This window comes from Pongo pygmaeus, chromosome X (genome assembly GCF_028885625.2).
Source record: "Pongo pygmaeus isolate AG05252 chromosome X, NHGRI_mPonPyg2-v2.0_pri, whole genome shotgun sequence".
Lineage (NCBI taxonomy): Eukaryota > Metazoa > Chordata > Mammalia > Primates > Hominidae > Pongo > Pongo pygmaeus.
In genome coordinates, this window is record NC_072396.2 from 124,083,131 (window position 1) to 124,102,169 (window position 19,039).

Genomic DNA, 19,039 nt, shown 5'->3' on the forward strand with positions numbered 1-19,039 from the left:
TTATATCAATAAGCAGCTTTTTATTGAAGGACTGAAAGAATTAAATAGAAGGCACAGTAGCACTATAAAGCTTTCTCAGAACATAATAATCTTTTCCTATGTATGTGTGGAACCCAGACTTTCTTTTTTGTTGTTAAAAATGTCTTCTGGACAATCAGAAAATCTTTATTTGTCATCCTTCCCTTTGGTCTTTCTGTAAACCATTTCTCGAAAACTGGCCAGAATCTTGTTCTCTCTCTTTCGTCTCTCTTCTTGGTTAAAGGATGCAAGGGCTCTCTTCTCATCAGCACTGTAGATCTGGTTCTCTTTTCGCAGTCGCACAGCCTCCATTCGGCGATGCCTGGAGAGAATTTTATTTTTGGCTTAATTTCTCAGTAATTATTTTCATAGTACATCCTCATTAATCCTTTCTTACCCAGAGTGGTCTATTTAACAGCTGACAAATAAAAACTGAAATGGGTTAAATTTCCAAAAGATCATTTATTAATATTTTAGCTGCCTGACACGTCTTTTTTGTTTTGTTTTGTTTTGAGATGGAGTTTTGCTCTGTTGCTCAGGCTGGAATGCAGTGGCGCGATCTCAGCTCACTGCAACTTCCACCTCCCTGGCTCAAGCAATTCCCCCATCTCAGCCTCCTGAGTAGCTGGGATAACAGGTCTGGCTAATTTTTGCATTTTTAGTAGAGATGGGGTTTCACCATGTTGGCTAGGCTGATCTCAAAATCCTGACCTCAAGTAATCTGCCTGTCTCAGCCTCCCAAAGTGCTGAGATTACAGGTGTGAGCCACCGTGCCCGGCCCTGATATGTCTTTGATTCATTTCCACTATTCAAATAATGATCTCTGATTTCCTGTCAACATAGTAAATGTTATCCTTTTTTCTTTTTTCCTTTTTATGAGATGTAGTCTGGCTCTGTCACCCAGGCTGGAGTGCAGTGGCACAATCTTGGCTCACTGCGACCTCTGCCTCCTGGGGCTCAAGTGATTCCCCTGCCTCAGCCTCCCGAGTAGCTGGGAGTACAGGTGTGTGCCACCACGCCCGACTAATTTTTGTATTTTTAGTAGAGATGGGGTTTCGCCATGTTGGTCACGCTGGTTTCGAACTCCTGACCTCAGGTGATCCACCTGCCTTGGCCTCCCAAAGTGCTGTGATTACAGGTGTGAGCCACCATGCCCGGCCACTATCATTAATTTCAAATACTAAGGGTATACGTCTAATTTGTTTCCAGTAAAACAACCAGAAATTGGCAAATTATTAAACTTCTTAGGTGATATACCCATTTGCCTTTGTGGAATTGGAAGTAGGATAGATAAAATATTTAACTAGTCATTAATCAGATGGAACTTCCTTCAAGGTTCCACTTTACCATAAAATCAAAAGAACCAAGTCTAGGCTGGGCACAGTGGCTCACGCCTGTAATCCCAGCACTTTGGGAGGCTGAGGCGGGCAGGTCACCTGAGGTCAGGAGTTCAAGACCAGCCTGGCCAACGTGGTGAAACCTCGTCTATACTAAAAATACAAAAATTAGCTGGGTGTGGTAGTGGGCACCTGTAATCCCAGCTACTTGGGAGGCTGAGGCAGGAGAATCGTTTGAACCCAGGAGGTGGAGGTTGCAGTGAGCTGAGATCGCGCCACTGTACTCCAGCCTGGGAGACAAGAGCGAAACTAGGTCTCAAAAAAAAAAAAGAACCAAGTCTAAATCTGTAATTGAAGAGCAGTTTTTGTCAGTAGATTTAACTTCCAAGTCTCCCTCTGTCACCCAGGCTGGAGTGCAGTGGCATAATCTCGGCTTATTGCAACCTCCGCCTCCCAGGTTCAACCGATTCTCCTGTCTCAGCCTCCTGTTTCATGTACTGAATAGTTCTTTCTTTCCCCATTGATCTGACATGCTATCTCTTTCATACACTGAAGTTCCATACATGTATGGCTATCTTTGGGCTCTGAATTTTATTTTTTTTTGAGATAGTGTTTCGCTCTTGTTGTCCAGGCTGGAGTACAATGGTGAGGTCTCAGCTCACTACAACCTCCGCCTCACGGGTTCAAGCGATTCTCCTGCCTCAGCCTCCCAAGTAGCTGGGACTACAGGCACTAGCCACCACGCCCAGCTAATTTTTGTATTTTTGGTAGAGATGGGGTTTCACCATGTTGGCCAGGCTGGTCTTGAACTCCTGACCTCAGGTGATCCACCCGCCTCAGTCTCCCAAAGTGCTGGGATTACAGGCGTGAGCCACCACGCCTGGCCTGAATTTTATTCCACTGAACAATTCAGTTGTTCTCCTATGCTTTCTTTTTTTTTTTTTTTTTGAGACGGAGTCTTGCTCTGTCGCCCAGGCCGGAGTGCAGTGGTGGGATCTCGGCTCACTGCAAGCTCCGCCTCCCAGGTTCACGCCATTCTCCTGCCTCAGCCTCCCAAGTAGCTGGGACTACAGGCGCCCGCCACTACGCCCGGCTAATTTTTTGTATTTTTAGTAGAGACGGGGTTTCACCGTTTTAGCCAGGATGGTCTCGATCTCCTGACCTCGTGATCCGCCCGCCTCGGCCTCCCAAAGTGCTGGGATTACAGGCGTGAGCCACCGCGCCCGGCCTCTCCTATGCTTTCTAAAGTGTTGTAAGCTTCATAATAAGTCCTCCTATCTTGTAGGAAATGTTACCTTCCTGCTCTTCTTTTTCAGGAGTGACTTGGCTATTCTTGTCCTTTTAGTCTAGTATATAAATTTTAGAACTGGCTTATTAAGTTTCATGAAAAACTGTGTTGTGATTTTGATTGGGACTGTACTGAATATAAAGATCAATTTGGGAAGAACTGACAACTTGACAATATTGCCTTCCTATCCGTGAACCTGGTATCTCTCCAGCTATTTAAGTTTTCTTTAATGTTACCTTCTTGCTCTTCTTCTTCAGAAGTGACCTGGCTATTCTTGTCCTTTTAGTATAATATATAAATTTTAGAACCAGCTTGATAAGTCTCATGAAAAACTGTGTTGTGATTTTGATTGGAACTGTATTGAAGATACAGGCTCTTAATGTGTTACATTTTTCCCCATAGAACCTTGGGCATCTTTTGTTAAGATTTATTCTTAAGTTTCTCATATTCTGACACTGTTATAAACTTTCTAGGTTTCTGTTGTTAGTAAATAGAAATGCAGTTCATTTTTATTGGAACTGTATTGAATATACAATCTCTTAATAATGTTTTATAGTTTTCCTCACAGAGTCTTGGGCATCTTTTGTTAAGATTTATTCTGAAGTCCTTCATATTCTCTGATACTATTACAAATGTTGTTTTCTTCTTATTTAGTTACATTTTCTAGTTGTCTGTTGCTGGTAAATAGAAATGCAATGGATTTTTGTGTACTAACCTTATATCCAACCATTTGTTAAACCTTCCTCTTATTTATAATTTATTTGGAGATTCTTTGGGATTTTCTATGTAAACAATCAAATCATTCACCATGTCATTCACAAAAAAATGACATTTTTTTTTTAAGACGGAGTTTCACTCTTGTCACCCAGGCTGGAGTGCAACGGCACAATCTTGGCTCACTGCAACCGCCTCCTGGATTCAAGTGATTCTCCTGCCTCAGCCTCCTGAGGAGCTGGGACTACAGGCGTCCGCCACCATGCCCAGCTAATTTTTGTATTTTTGGTAAAGACAGGGTTTCACCATGTTGGCCAGGCTGGTCTTGAACTCCTGACCTCAGGTGATCCACCCGACTATGCCTCCCAAAGTGCTGGGATTACAGGCGTGAGCCACCGTGCCTGGCTAAAAAATGACATTGTTATATCGTCCTTTCCAATCATTATTATTATTATTATTATTGTTTTTTCAGGCTGAGTTTTGCTCTCCAGGCTGGCATGCAGTGGTGTGATCTCGGCTCATTGCAACCTCCGCCTCCTGGGTTGAAGCGATTCTCCTGCTTCAGCCTCCTGAGTAGCTGGGATTACAGGTGCGTAATCCCACCACGTCTGGCTAATTTTTGTGTTTTTAGTAGAGACGGGTTTCGCCATGTTGCGCAGGCTAGTCTTGAACTCCTGGGCTCAAGTGATCTGCCTGCCTTGACCTCCCAAAGTGCTGGGATTACAGGCACGAGCCACCATGCCCAACCTTCCTTTCCAATCCTTGTGTCTCTAATTTCTTTTTCTTGCCTTACTGTGTGGGTCCTCCAATGCAATGCTTCAAATATTGGTCCTCAGTATTACAAGATTCTGGAGGTGCTTCAGGGTTTCTGCAAATATTTGCCTTCAATGTCATTTAAAAATAGTTATCTACTTAAAAAAAAAGTTTATCAAGTTTTAAAGAATCCAAAATTCAATTTGATCTAAGTACTGCTGCCCTATTAGCTCATTCTCCTGGTTCTTCCTGGAACTTTTCTCTTTCCTAATTTTATATTCATTTCCCATGTTGAATCCAGTGTCTTTTTAAAATTTATTTACTCATTTATTTATTAGCCAGGATATATTCTCAGCTGACCAATGTCTTTTATCATCTTTTTCTGTTATTCAGTCTCAGAAATCTGGGTCCATAAAGAACTGGAGACAAACTTGTAACCAGGAAACACTGTCTTGTGAAAATATTTTCCTAACTGCCACATTCCTCATGGGGCAGTGATAAATAACTGAATTTAACTATATCCTCCAGTGGATAAAATATCTGTAAGCAAATACCAACTAGGAAAGGACATCAGAAAGATTGATTCTTTGAAGTCAGAGATATAGCTGAGTTTGAGGCTGAGTTGCATATATACTTGGAATTGCAGAAAACCATGTTATACTAACAACACTAATATCAAACCAATATTTACACTCTACTTTTCATAAGAAACAGTCACTTAATGAAAATCAATTACCAAATATAATTCTGGTAGTAAAAAAGAAGAAAAAGATCTAATCATGGAAACTGAGCTTAATGCCAACAACATACCTGCTACCACTCATTACATAACCTGAGCATTCAAATGATGCAATTTCTTCACTTGTCAAGCCAATTTCACCTCTTCGTGGGATACGTTTTCCAGCTTTTACATATTCAGCCATAGCTGCACCTTCACCAGGTAACAGAGCATGGCCATAGCTACAAAGTAATTCAGAATTTAGAAAAGGTCCATTAAATCATCTTAATATTAAAAGCTTATAATCTAAAGATAGCACCAAAAATCCCCACATTTTCTCTCAGACAAGAGTAGGAATAACAGTGCTCAGCAGTAGTGTGCTAGGAAGCTCAATGTGAATTGCTTTATCCTAATTAGTGTATTAAACATTGCATTGCACTATGACCTATACAACTAACCCAGAAATGCAGAAATATTTTGAAAGAAAAGAACTGATGTGAGTATAGATTCACAGTTTACAATTATGGATTAATTTATCCCTACAGGTATTGTCATTACTGGTTCTGGCTCCAGCTGATTCCCTTTCCCTTTTTCCCTTAAAAAATCCAAAGTATGCCAGGCACAGTGGCTCACGCCTGTAATCTGAGCACTTTGGGAGGCCAAGGCAGGAGGATCACCTGAGGTCAGGAGCTCGAGACCAGCCTGGCCAACATGGCGAAACCCTGTCTCTACTGAAAATACAAAATTAGCCGGGCATGGTGGTGCATGCTTGTAGTCCCAGCTACTCAGGAGGCTGAGGCAGGAGAATCACTTGAACCTGGGAGGCAGAGGTTGCAGTGAGCTGAGATCGTGTCACTGCACTCCAGCCTGGGCGACAGAGCGAGACTTTGTCTCAAAAAAAAAACAAAAACAAAAACAAAAAAACAAAGTAGGCTGGGGGTGCAGTGGCTGATGCCTGTAATCTCAGCATTTTGGGAGGTTGAGGTGGGCAGATCACTTGAGATCAGGAGTTCGAGACCATCCTGGCCAACATGGCGAAACCCCATCTCTACTAAAAATACAAAAATTAGCCCGGGTGTGGCGGCAGGCGCCTGTAATCCTGGCTACTTGGGAGGCTGAGGCAGGAGAATCACTTGAACCTGGGAGGCGGAGGTTGCAGTGAGCCGAGATCATGCCACTGCACTCCAGCCTGGGCGACAGAGTGAAACTCAATCACACCACTGTGCTTCAGCCTGGGAGACAGAGTGAGACTCCATCTCAAAAAAACAAAACAAAACAAACAAACAAAAAATTCTGGGCCAGGTGCGGTGGCTCATGCCTGTAATCCCAGCACTTTGGGAGGCTGAGGCAGGTGGATCATGAGGTCAGGAATTTGAGACCAGCCTGACCAACATGGTAAAATCCTGTCTCTACTGAAAATACAAAAAAAATTAGCCAGGTGTGGTGGCACGTGCCTGTAATCCCAGTTACTCAGGAGGCTGAGGCAGGAGAATCACTTGAACCTGGGAGGCAGAGGTTGCAGTGAGCCAAGATCAGGCCACTAAACTCCAGCCTGGGCAACAGAGCGAGACTCCATCTCAAAAAAAGAAAAAAAAATTCTGCTGGTAAAAAAAGAAAAAAGAGAAAAAATGGAATAAAAAATTCTGTAAGGATCAAAGAGAAATAGAAATCACACCTACTTGTGGAGGGGAAGTATTGGGAATCAGCATATGCATCTCCTTTTGAAAAGGACTTCGAAGGATAGTAAGGATTTTAACAGGAAGAAACTGGGTATAGGGAAGAAAACAGAGGGCAGGGAAAAGAAGGGAAGGCATACTGGATGAAGAAATAAGCTGAACATGGCATAAGAGTTGCAAAGTGCACATTAAGCCCAGGGAATATTTAGTAGTCCAGCTCAGCTGGAACCTGGAGTAGAAATAAGGGAATAGAGTCAGATAAGCCTGGCAAGGTAAGTTAGAACCAGACTTTTTGGTAGGTACTTTAGATATTATAAACACACTGCTACTTACTTCAAAGGTTTATCATCTTGAGAGGTAAGTGTTTTTGGAGCCTCTGGGCCAATTAAATCTGATGGTTCTTCGGCCTCTGCATGAAAGATATTAAGAAACACATTCACATTCTGACTAATTGGTTACTTTAATGTTTCATTTGTTCTGAGTTAAAGTCTATCAGAAGAACCTACTTGTTCGATCCTTCCAGGGATTTTCCAGAAACTCTTCTTGGGATTCTTTAGAGCTTGAATCACTGGACTCTTTTCTGCTCTTCTTAGACCTCTTTTTCTTATATTTCTTCCTATAGGGATTTTAATTTGATACAAATTCACTTAATCTTCCTATGTTAGAGGGCATCTTAATTTTTTTCTTTTTAAATTTTGAACTGGTGACTATACATCTTAATTTTTCAAGGCAAAGAAAGGTGACAATAAAATGATCTGAATTCCCAGCTTATTCAAACTTGCAAGACAATTCTACTTAAAAAAATCTGCTTCTAACTTATCCTGGGAAACAGAGCAAGATCCCGTCTCTATTAAAAAAAAAAAAAAAAGTAGCTGGGTGTGATGGCACACACCTGTAGCCTAAGCTATTCAAGAGGCTGAGGCAGGAGGATCACTTGAGCCCAGGAGTTCGAGGCTGCAATGAGCTATGATTAGCCCACTGCACTCCAATCTGGGTAACAGAGTGAGACACTGTCTCTTAACAATTTTTTTTAAAAAGTATTCTAACTTATTTAACCAAATCATCTTTTGCTATAAAAATTATCACTAAAGGAGGCTGGGTGTAGTGTTTCACCCCTGTAATCCCAGCACACTGGAAGACTGAGGTGGGTGGGTCACTTGAGCCCAGGGGTTAGAAACTAGCCCTGGGCAACATGACAAAACCGTGTCTCTACAAAAAATACAAAAATTAGCCAGGTGTGGTGGCATACGCCTGTAGTCCCAGGTATGGGGAAAGTGGGGGCAGAGGTGGGAGGATGGCTTGATCCTGGAAGGTTGAGGTTGTAGTGAGCTGTGATCGTGCCACTGCATTCCAGCCTGGGTGACAGGGTGAGACACGGTCTCAAAAAAAAAAAAAATTCACTAAAGGGAACAATGAAATACAGTTCTGATGCTGTAGAAAGACAACAGAAATAAAACAGCCTAAAAAGTCCCAACAATTTGAACATTATGAATAATTTTATGTGTAATGGATTAAAATATGTCAAATATGTTTAAATCCTTGGGTTAATAATACTTTTAAAAAATCCAATTTATTATTTGAAAAGTCATTAAAACAAAAAAAATCAAGCAATTATCCTGCTCTTACTATATAAACTATATTTCAGGGTATCTAAATAGTTGATGAGGGTAAGTTTCTCTTATAGAATCATTCTGACTAATAAATGAAGGATAAAGCCAGGATTAGACTATCACCATTTTACAACCCCTAATGAAATAAGAGATCGAGATAATGACCATCAATGGCTGTTAATATGACAAAAAGTGACAACCAGACATTATTTGCCTCCTGACAGTATACAGCACCACTTATGAAGTATTCTTGCCCCAAACTCAAATCTGAGCCTTCTCAGGCCTCTAGACCTATCAATCTACTGGAAATACAGAGGACAGAACATGCCAAAGAATACCATAAGAATACAGTCATTGCAATTTAGGGACATTATTTGGATCCTGATTGGAATAAACTACAGAAAAAAACTGCTGAGAATAGAGGAATTATTATTAAATGTTTTAGGCACAATAATAGCATTCTGGTTATGGGTTTTTTTTTTTTTTTTTAAATATAGAGACAGGATCTCGCTATGTTGCCCAGGCTGGTATTGAACTCCTGGGCTCAAGCGATCCTCCTGCCTGGCCTCCCAAAGTGCTGGGATTACAGATATGTGCCACTGTGCCTGGCCAGTTTTTTGTTTTGTTTTGTTTTAAAGAATGCCTATCTTGGTGAACCCGGGAGGTGGAGCTTGCACTGAGCCGAGATCGCGCCATTGCACTCCAGCCTGGGCGACAGAGCGAAACTCCATCTCAAAAAAAAGAAGAAGAAATAAAAAGAATGCCTGTCTTTTAGAGAAAGGTAGTGAATTGCTTATGGATGGAATGATATCTGAGATTGGGTCCAAAATAAATGATGGATGGCAGATACTGCCCATGAGTTGATAATTATTTAGACTGCATGACAGGTGCAGGAGGGATCATTATACTATTTTATGTAATTTTATATGCATTTGAAATTTTCTGGCTGGGTACAGTGGCTCACTCCTGTAATCCCAGCACTTTGGGAGGCCAAGGTGGGAGGATCACTTGAGGTCAGGAGTTCGAAACCAGCCTGGCCAACATGGTGAAGCCCCATCTCTACTAAAAACACAAAAATTAGCTAGGCATGGTGGTGGGTGCCTATAATCCCAGCTACTCGGGAGGTTGACACATGAGAATTGCTTGAACCTGGGAGGCGGAGGTTGCAGTTAGCTGAGATCGAACCACTGCACTCTGTTGCCTGACAGAGTGAGACTCTGTCTCAAAAAAAAAAGAAAAGAAAAGAAAAGAAATTTTCCATAATAAAACTTAAAAAACTGACGATCTGTGTTTCTTCTTCTTTTCCTTTTTCTTGGCTTTCTTTGCTCTCCTTTTGTTATCTTCATCTGCAAATTAAAGCACATTACAATTAAGAAAAAATTTTTTAAACTCTAAAACCGTAGTACTTTTGAGTAGGTAACTATCCTATTGCTGTCCCATTTATTGTTACAAAGAAATTACCTCATTGAAACATTTATTGCTATTTGTCACGAACTGTAGGAGGTACTATGAACATGGAAATTAAAGTCACTAGGTATTTGATGATATAGGGTATTATTACTAATTTTATTGTGTGAGATAGTGTGGTGGCTAAGTAGGAAAATGCCTCTTTTTATGGGATGCATACAGAAATATTTAGGGTGGAAGTGTGATGATATTTGTAATTAACTTTGACTATCTCTGTGAAAAGCCCATATTTGAAGCAAATATGTAAAAATACCAACAACTGCCCAATCTAGGTGATAAGTATATGGTATTAATTATACTATTCTCTTCGCTTTTCTGAATATTTAAATATTTTCATGATAAAAAGGGAAAGAAAACTATGTGTGTGTTGGAGGGGGGAGAGAGAATACTTTCCTGGAGCTCAGTCTAATGGAGGAGACAGATAGGTAAAGAGATCAATACAATCTGGAATGATAGAGGGAAGCTTGGGGAACCTGGACACACAGGGGAGTCTCAAAATCAGATTTGGGGAGGGTGGCTGAGGAATGGTTGATCAGGAAAGGTGACTCTTAAAGTAGTTCTTTGATTACAAAAGTAACGCATGCCCAATGGTGCAATGAGTAAACCAAGCTGGATGGAGGGAGAGACTGGCATTGTAGGCAGAGGGCCTCTCTACCAAGTAACAATTAAGAGAAAGAACATGGAATACTGAGGAGATAGAAAGTAGTTTTCAGATTACAGAGGATGTTGCAAGAGAGTGTAACAGGGTATATGTGATTAGAGAGAAATGAGTCAGGGTCTGAACTTTACCCTGAAGGCTATGGAGTGCTATTGAAGGATTTTAAGTAGGTATTTGGTGTTATAGGGTATTATTACTAGTTTTATTGTATGAGATAGTGTTGTAGTTAAGTATAAAAATGCCTCTTTTTAAGTGTTGCATACAGAAATATTTGAAAGTTCTGTCTTCCAGTACTGAGGAAGAGAAGTGACAGGGAGGGCCAGGAAACTTGGGCAATATCAGAGGAAGGTGAACCTTTGTGTAATGTGTTAACCTCAGAGGAGGCACCTTCTGGTCAATCATCAGCCAGGAGACAGTACAAAAAGGAGACTCTTTGTGATGCACTACCCCAGATAGGATGCCTTCCACAAATAGGCAGCTAGCATGAAGTAGGCACTTTATGGCATATCTTTTTGAAAACTGTACAGAGGTGCTCATTGGGCATGAGAATTAAACAAAGAGCCCTTCCACTGGGCTGATGCAGCCCTGTAAGGCTTACTTTGGTACAGCCCAACCCCCTGACTTGGTCTGGTGCCATGTGCCTTGTACACTTTGCACAACCAATCCCAATCCGGAGTCAGATTGCTTAGGTTTGAATCCAAACTGTGTGACCTTAGGGATAGTAATTATAACCTGCTCTGTCTCCATTTCCTCATCTATAAGATGTACCCTACAGTTATTGTATGGATTAAATGGCAATAATGAATATAAAGCACTTATTGGGGTACCTGGCACAAGGTTAGCAAGTGTTCAAAAACTCTTCAGTATTATTATTGTTTTCAGGAACCTTCTTCTAAAATAAGTTTTAAGAAGTAAAACTAGTTTTGAAGCAAGGCTTGCAGAATGCTGTTGGCGTTCTTACCACTGGAGTCTGTTTCTGAATCAGAGTCACTGTCGCTATCTTCAGAATACTTATGTTTTCTTTTCGATGATTTTTTCTTTCTCCTTTTCTTGGACCTTTCTTTTGAACGGCTAGACTTCTTCTTCTTCTTTTTTTCTTCTAAGAAAGTACAAATAAAAAAATTATATTCTAAAAAACTATTTCTGAACATCAAAAGAAACAGACGATGGGCAATTTGAGTAAAAGCAAAGTCTAATGTTCAACTATTTACAAACTGATTTTTTTAAATCTCTCAATAAAATAGCTTGTATTTTAAAACTATCCTTTTTTTTAAAAAAAATACCTTCTGAAGTAGAAGCTGAAGTAGTGCTTTTCTTTGGCTCTTCATCCTCCACTGGTGTATGCTCATCGGAACTGAATTTAAATAAAATGGTTATAAGAATTAGGAAAGTGATGAAATATGGACCATGGAGTATAAAAATATGAACTCCAAATTTTTCAGTAACAGCATCGATTGTCCAAGAACCATTAAAAGCAAGCATTGGAGATCCTAAGGCAGAACTTGGGAATCAAAAAAAAACAAAACAACAACAACAAAGCAAGCACTGAACTACTTTCGTAAACGTGCAGTTCAAGGGTCTACCATCTTTGTAATAATAAAATAACTTATCATTTGCATAACATTTTAGAGTTTACATAGTGCTATTTAAACAAAGCAGCATGGAGGATTTATATTTTCACAAGAAACCACAGGGAAAAAGTAGAGAAACAGGAACCATAGGAAAGATTAAAGAAACGGTATAAGAAGGCTGAAGACTTCATAATTTTATTTTAAGCACATAAAAGACAAATGGTAAAGCAGCAGTTGTTCTGTCTCCTCAGAGCAAAAACCTAACAAACTACAGTCTAAAGAGATGTTGTTCTGTTGCAGAGAATTCTGAAAATGAGTATTATTCAAATTCTACAATAGTTTAGAAAAGGAGTTTCCACATCATATAATGTTTTCCTCTGAAGATCATACTTGGAGTAATTTAAATATTATCTAGAAAATTATTTTGGCTGGGCGCAGTGGCTCACGCCTGTAATCCCAGCACTTTGGGAGGCTGAGGTGGGCAGATCATGAGGTCAGGAGTTCAAGACCAGCCTGACCAACATGGTGAAATCCCATCTCTACTAAAAATACAAAAATTAGCCAGGCATGGTGGCATGCACCTGTAATCCCAGCTACTCGGGAGGCTGAGGCAGGAGAATCACTTGAACCCGGGAGGCGGAGGTTGTGGTGAGCCAAGATCACACCACTGCACTCCAGCTTGGGTGACAGAGTGAGACTCTGTCTCAAAAAAAAAAAAAAAAAAAAAAAGAAAGAAAGAAAACTATTTTTAGGGTTCCTTCCAACTCTAATTCAATACATTCAGGTTCTTCAAGCGTTTTCTTTTTTTTTTCTTTTAAATAGTCTTGTTATTTGCCCAGGCTGGTCTTGAACTCCTGGGCTCAAGGAATCCACCTGCCTTGGCCTCCCAAAGTGCTGTGATTACAGGAGTGAGCCACCGCACCTGGCCTCTTCAAGCATTTTCTAAAGGTATCTGTAAGAACAAGTTTCAGATAATAATGCTTTATTATCCAATCACAAATTACAGGTTTACCTGTCAAGCACATTGTCTCAACTCAACCTAAAGTTGGCACAGAAATAGAGAGGGAAGAAGAAACTTATGAGTCGCATCAAAGAGAAAAGAAATAAGCAAAAAGAAAAAGCATTAAGCCTGCAGATAGTATTGGATATAGGAATATTAACTAAACAAAACCATACTGGTATATTCATTTAAAAAAATCTCTTTGTAGGCTGGGCGCAGTGGCTCACGCCTGTAATCCCAGCACTTTGGGAGGCTGAGGCAAGCGGATCACGAGGTCAGGAGTTTAAGACCAGCCTGGCCAACACGGTGAAACCACCGTCTCTACTAAAAATACAGAAATTAGCCGGGCGTGGTGGCAGGCACCTGTAATCCCAGCTACTCGGGAGGCTGAGGCAGGAGAATCGCTTGAACCCAGGAGGCGGAGGTTGCAGTGAGCTGAGACCGCACCATTGCACTCCAGCCTGGGCGACAGAACAAGACTCCATCTCAAAAAAAAAAATCTCTTTGTAATGCTAATATCTGACATGCAATCTGCCACTGAGTTTAGTTGAGAAAAAATAATTCAAAATAATGTGTATTATTTAACAATGAACCCTTCTATTAATAGGAAATTTATACTCCATGAATTATTTTAGATTATGCTAAAATCTACTAGCAACATGTTTTAATCTTTAGATATGTTCTGTGTTTTTAAAACTTAAGGGGTAGAAGAACATAAATCACAAGAAAGAAAAATGTGAGATATATTTAAAGTTCTTCACTTAAACATTTTCACAATAGATTCAGGATTTAAACACATATTATAACATTTTAAAACTACATTTTTTAACCACTTACTCTGGTTCAGGATTCTTTGGAGAAAGTCCCCATACTTCAGGAGCTCCCAATTCTCCAATTCTCTCTCTCTCACTTAATCTCCTAGCAGATAAAGACATGTAAATTATAACTCAATGGCTGAGTTGTTTCCTAAATATATAATCAAATTCAATAGGAGTCTAGTTAAGCCTTTTTTCCCTTTATATTTTAAACATGAATAAAAACTTGGTTTAAATGTAAACTCATCACTTAAGGTCTGATGTTCTGATAATACTATCAAATGGTACAGACTATAGAAATGATGGCCTGGGAGACTGTCAAGCGCATCCGTTCTTCTATATGCATGAGACAGCTCTTAACTGCTCATTTCATCATCTGTAATATGTGACAGAAACAACTTCACATTTGTAAGTAACGTCATTTGTTTACAGATTTATGAAAGGTGAAGAGAAGTCTCTTTCGATTTGGTCAAACCTTCAGTTTTCAGAAACCGAGGAACTAATGAATAAAATAAAAATGATGCATTAGACGTAGAAAACAACTGAAGTTCTGAAAATGAAAGAAAAGTTTTTATTTTATTATTTATTTATTTTTTTAGATGGAGTCTCGCTCTGTCGCCCAGGCTGGAGTGCAGTAGCGTGATCTTGGCTCACTGCAACCTCCGCCTCCTGGGTTCAAGTAATTCTCCTGCCTCAGCCTCCTTAGTAGCTGGGATTACAGGCATGCGCCACCACGCCTAATTTTTGTATTCTTAGTAGAGATGGGGTTTCATCATGTTGGCCAGGTTGGTCTCAAACTCCTGACCTCAGGTGATCCACCTCAGGTGCTGGGATTACAGGTGTGAGCCACTACACCCGGCCCAAAATAAAAGTTTTTTATTTTTTGTAGAGATGAGGTCTTGCCGCCAGGTGCGGTGGCACATGCCTGTAATTCCAGCACTTTGGGAGGCTGAGGCGGGCAGATCGCTTGAGATCAGGAGTTGAAGACCAGCGTGGCCAACATGGTGAAACCCCGTCTCTACTAAAAATACAAAAATTAGCCAGGCGTGGTGGCGCATGCCTGTAATCCTGGCTACTAGGGAGGCTGAGGCAGGAGAATCGCTTAAACCCAGGAGGTGGAAGTTTCAGTAAGCCAAGATCGTGCCACTGCACTCTAACCTAGGAGACAGAGCGAGACTCCGTCTCAAAAAAAAAAAAAAAGAGGTCTTGCTTTGTTGCCCAGGCTGATCTTCAACTCCTGGCCTCGAGCAATCCTCTTGCCTCAGCTTCTCAAAGCGTTGGGATCACAGGCATGAGCCACTGCACCTAGTCAAAAAGTTTCATTTAACAAAAAATATATTTGGGGCCGGGCATGGTGGCTCACGCCTGTAATCCCAACACTTTGGGAGGCCGAGGCAGGTGGATCAGCTGAGGTCAGGAATTCAAGATCAGCCTGGCCAACATGGTAAAACCCTGTCTCTACTAAAAAAAATACAAAAATTAGCTAGACACGGTGGCATGTGCCTGTAGTCCCAGCTATTCAGAAGGCTGAGGCTGGAGAATCCCTTGAACCTTGGAGGTGGAGGTTGCAGTGAGCCAAGGTCACGCCACTGCACATGACAGCCTGGGTGATAGAGTGAGACTTTTATCTCAAAATAAAAAACCAAAAAAAAACTACACTCAATGAGATACAAGGTTTGTTCCCTCTCTGTTTTCCTTTTAGTTCCTTTTTGGAAAAGGAGTGCATTTTGTATCTATTCTTTGAAGGACACTAAAATTTGTTTCTTCTTTTGTTTTATGCCTATGGTTTCTTCTAATTTTTTTTATTCCTCATAAACTAAAAAAAAAAAAAAAACAGACTAAGGCTCATTCTCTCAAAGTTTAGCTGCTTGTGACTCCATTTGTTTTTAAAAATCCTTCCAAAATAAATATAATTGCAATGAGTTTTTCTATAAATTGTTTTTGCTTCCTTAATCAGGCGAAAAGGTATTATAACTATGCAGAGTCAGACTGAGAGGGTTTCTCACCTGAAGTAACAGACAGTTTAAAAGGTAACATATTTATAGCTGTACTTGGAATGTATGGATATCGGGGGAAGAACGCCTACCAGACTGTAAACAGCAGGAAGTCCTGTTGTCACCTGGTTTCATCTGTAATGTTAAGGTAAATTATTGGCCGGGCCCAGCACTTTGGGAGGCCGAGGCGGGTGGATCACTTGAGGTCAGGAGTTCGAGACCAGCCTGGCCAACATGGCGAAACCCCGTCTCTACTAAAAACACAAAAATTAGCTGGGTGTGGTGGTGCATACCTATAATCCCAGCTATTCAGGAGATTGAGGCAGAAGAATCACTTGAACCCAGGAGGTGGAGGCTGCAGTAAGCCAAGATTGCGCCACTGCATTCTCCTGGGAGACAGAGCGAGACTCCATCTCAAAAAAAAAAAAAAAATAAGATAAATTATTTATTTTCTAAATGTACATATGCAAGTTTCATCCAAGAAGTTCTGACATCTTTTGGTGAGGATTCTCCAAGAAGAAACTATTTACTTTTTGACTGACATAGCCTGTGGGTATGTTTCTGAAAAATGTATCTTAGAGAGATGGGTCTCCAACCTAACTCAGGACTGTTTTTACTGTTTTTGCTCCCATGCATGAAACATTAATAGCTAACACTTATGGAATAGTTATTATGTTCCAGCCACTTAATTATTACAATCCCAAAATCCATAGTACTTATTTTATCCCCTTTTTAATCCATAGTACTTATTTTATCCCCCTTTTAATGATGAAGAAGTGGTGCCCAGAGAGGTTAAGTAACTTGACCAAGGTCACACAGCTATTAAGTGGCAAATAAAGGCTTCATACTCAGTCTGATTCTGGAGTTTGCCCTTTTCCTTTCTTTCTTCCTGTTCTTCTCTTTGTTTTTTTGTTTGTTTGTTTTTGAGACAGCATCTCCCTCTGTCACCCAAGCTGGAATGCAGTGGTGAGATTATGACTCACGGCAGCCTTGACCTCTCTAGGTCAAGTGATCCTCCCACTTCAACATCCCCAGTACCTGAAATTACAAGCACATGCCACCACGCCCAGCTAATTTTTAAAACACTTTTTGTAGAGACAGGGTATCCCTATATTGCCTAGGCTGGTCTTGAACTCCTGGATTCAAGTGATCCTCCTGCCTTGGCCTCCTAAAGTGTTGAGATTACAGGCATGAGCCTCTGCGCCCAGCCAAAAAATGCATAGTTTTAAGGAGAAAGGAAAAGGCTCATAATTATTGCTGTGTAAGTCTTAATATCTTGTTTATTGTTAAATTATGTGTCAGGCACTGTACTAAGTTATTTACGTGCACTTATATGTTTAAAAAAATGAGAAACTTAGAAATATTACAGGCATTAAGAGGTAGGTTAAAGTTCCAACAGTTGGGAGATGTCTTGAGTCTTTTTCTTCCGGCAGTGGGAGGTAATAAAGTATAGTGATGAAAAGGACAGGTTCGGCAGGGCATGTGGGGTCATTCCTGTAATCTCAGCACTTCGGGAGGCCAAAGTGGGAGGATCACTTGGGCCCAGGAGTTCGATATCAGCCTGGGCAACATGGTGAAACCCCGTCTCTACCAAAAAATACGAAAATAAGCCGGGTGTGGTGGTGCGCACCTATAGTCCCAGCTATGAGGGAGGCTGAGGTGGTAGGATCACTTGAGCCCAAGAAGGTGGAGGCTGCAGTGAGCCAAGATTGCACCACTGCACTGCAGCCTGGGCGACAGAGCTAGATCCTGTCTCAAAAACAAAACAAAACAATCCCCAAGCTATGCATTCTTCCACTCCAATACTCACTTTGATTAGAGATCTAGTCTCATCCTGGCGTCATTTTTCGAGGTCAAGACTGAGACCACTTAACAAGACCTTCCTCAAAGTGGGGTCATCTATAGCTTACCAGATCACTTTTCCTACATGCATCTAATCGTCTTGTCTGAGGGGAAGGTTTATTTCCTCTCCAACTTAAACCCTTGATTTCATCCCTTCCTAATTCCCCACAAAACAATTCTACATAAATATCCTGTTATCTCAGACCTGTGAGTTCCTTCATTCAGCAAGCAATGGTTGAGCGCCTATAAAGTACCACGCACGTAGAATTCTGTGATCAGAATTCTCCGTTCACTGGCTCCTCCTTTCCATGAGCTCAGTCTAGTGGGGAATACAAATATATTCACGAATGATAATGACACAACCAGGTAAATGCTACAGTTCTGGTAGGTCTGAGCTCTGGGCAATATTCGCTAACAAGACAGGACGCGGAAGGGGGTAGCGGGAGACAAGGGCACTATATAAAGGGGCCTGAGGGTAAGGGAAAATGAAAAGGACGAATAAAGGGTTGTCGTGGGTGGATTAAAGAAAGGGATGAAAATGGGCGCAAGGCAAGCAGAGTGAGCGAAATGCGAATAGTCAGAAGCGGAATGAATGATAGATCGGACTCCAAAGGCACGTAGGCTTGTACAAGAGAAAGTGCGGCCGTCTCACTCACTTCTGCCGCAGGCTCTCCTCCCTTTCCTTGTCGAGGAGGCTAGGCCAAGGCTTGTCGCTCCCGTAGGGGCGCGAGTAGCTGCCATAATAGACTGACGAGGAGGCAGAAGCGAAGGGGATGCCCCGGGGCGCAGAAGGCCGCTCTCTAGAACGCGACCGCGAGCGTGAGCGGTAGGACTGGTTTCGGGAGCCTTGGCTGAGGCCACCCAGCTGATGGCTGAGTCCATTCCGATCCCCGGACCGAGAGCAAGAGTGCGAGCGAGAGCGGCGGCCCCGCGGGGAACGGGCAGATTTGCTGGGCTTCGGACTCTTCGACGAACTGCGACGCCTTCCCCCCGAGCCCGAGGCCTCCCTACCCGGGCTGCGCGAGCCGGACACCGGAGCCATTGCTACTGGGGGGCCCCCAGCAGCCGTGGGAGAAGGGGGCGCTCTCGCGAGCCTAGGAAGATCTCTGTTGCCTTGGTTCCCGGGACCTGCCGCTGCGGAACAGCCCAAATCTGAGGAAACCTTGGAAACAGTTTTGGGTACGTCTGCAAAAACCTTCCCCGGATCTAGGCGGTCGTCGCCGACAGGAAGCGATGTGTGCATCAATATAAATAAGCCGGTGAGGCAACTAGATTGCGTGCATCCTTACCGTTCCGAGTGAGGCTCCTCAAGTCTAAGCAAGAGACCAAGTACTTTCTCAGCCTTGAACTTGAAACACTTGAAGGGAAGTATATATTTCAACCACAATATACAGTATACATTTCACTGAGTGGCCGTATGAACAACACAGTTAATTCTGCTTGTGTTTCATGTGCTTTCTGTGTGTATTTATATATAAATGTGTGTGTGTGTGTATGTCATGTATGAAAGTATGAATGTATATTTTCTTTTTCTTTCCAATCCCAAGCAAATCGGGAGAGTTTTTCGCGACTGGGGAT

General features: G+C 41.6%; 1 protein-coding gene across 1 annotated transcript; it reads right to left on the reverse strand.

Annotated features, from left to right (window-relative positions):
- Positions 1-18,799, reverse strand: NKAP (NFKB activating protein). The gene is made up of 9 exons (XM_054471100.2): positions 18,118-18,799; positions 13,648-13,728; positions 11,523-11,593; positions 11,201-11,338; positions 9,397-9,460; positions 7,011-7,120; positions 6,838-6,913; positions 4,921-5,070; positions 1-340 (listed from the first exon to the last, which is right to left on the reverse strand). Exons 1-9 carry the CDS (start codon positions 18,702-18,704, stop codon positions 166-168), a joined length of 1,452 nt encoding a protein of 483 aa, XP_054327075.1. The 5' UTR covers positions 18,705-18,799; the 3' UTR covers positions 1-165.
- Positions 18,800-19,039: the final 240 nt, after the last annotated feature.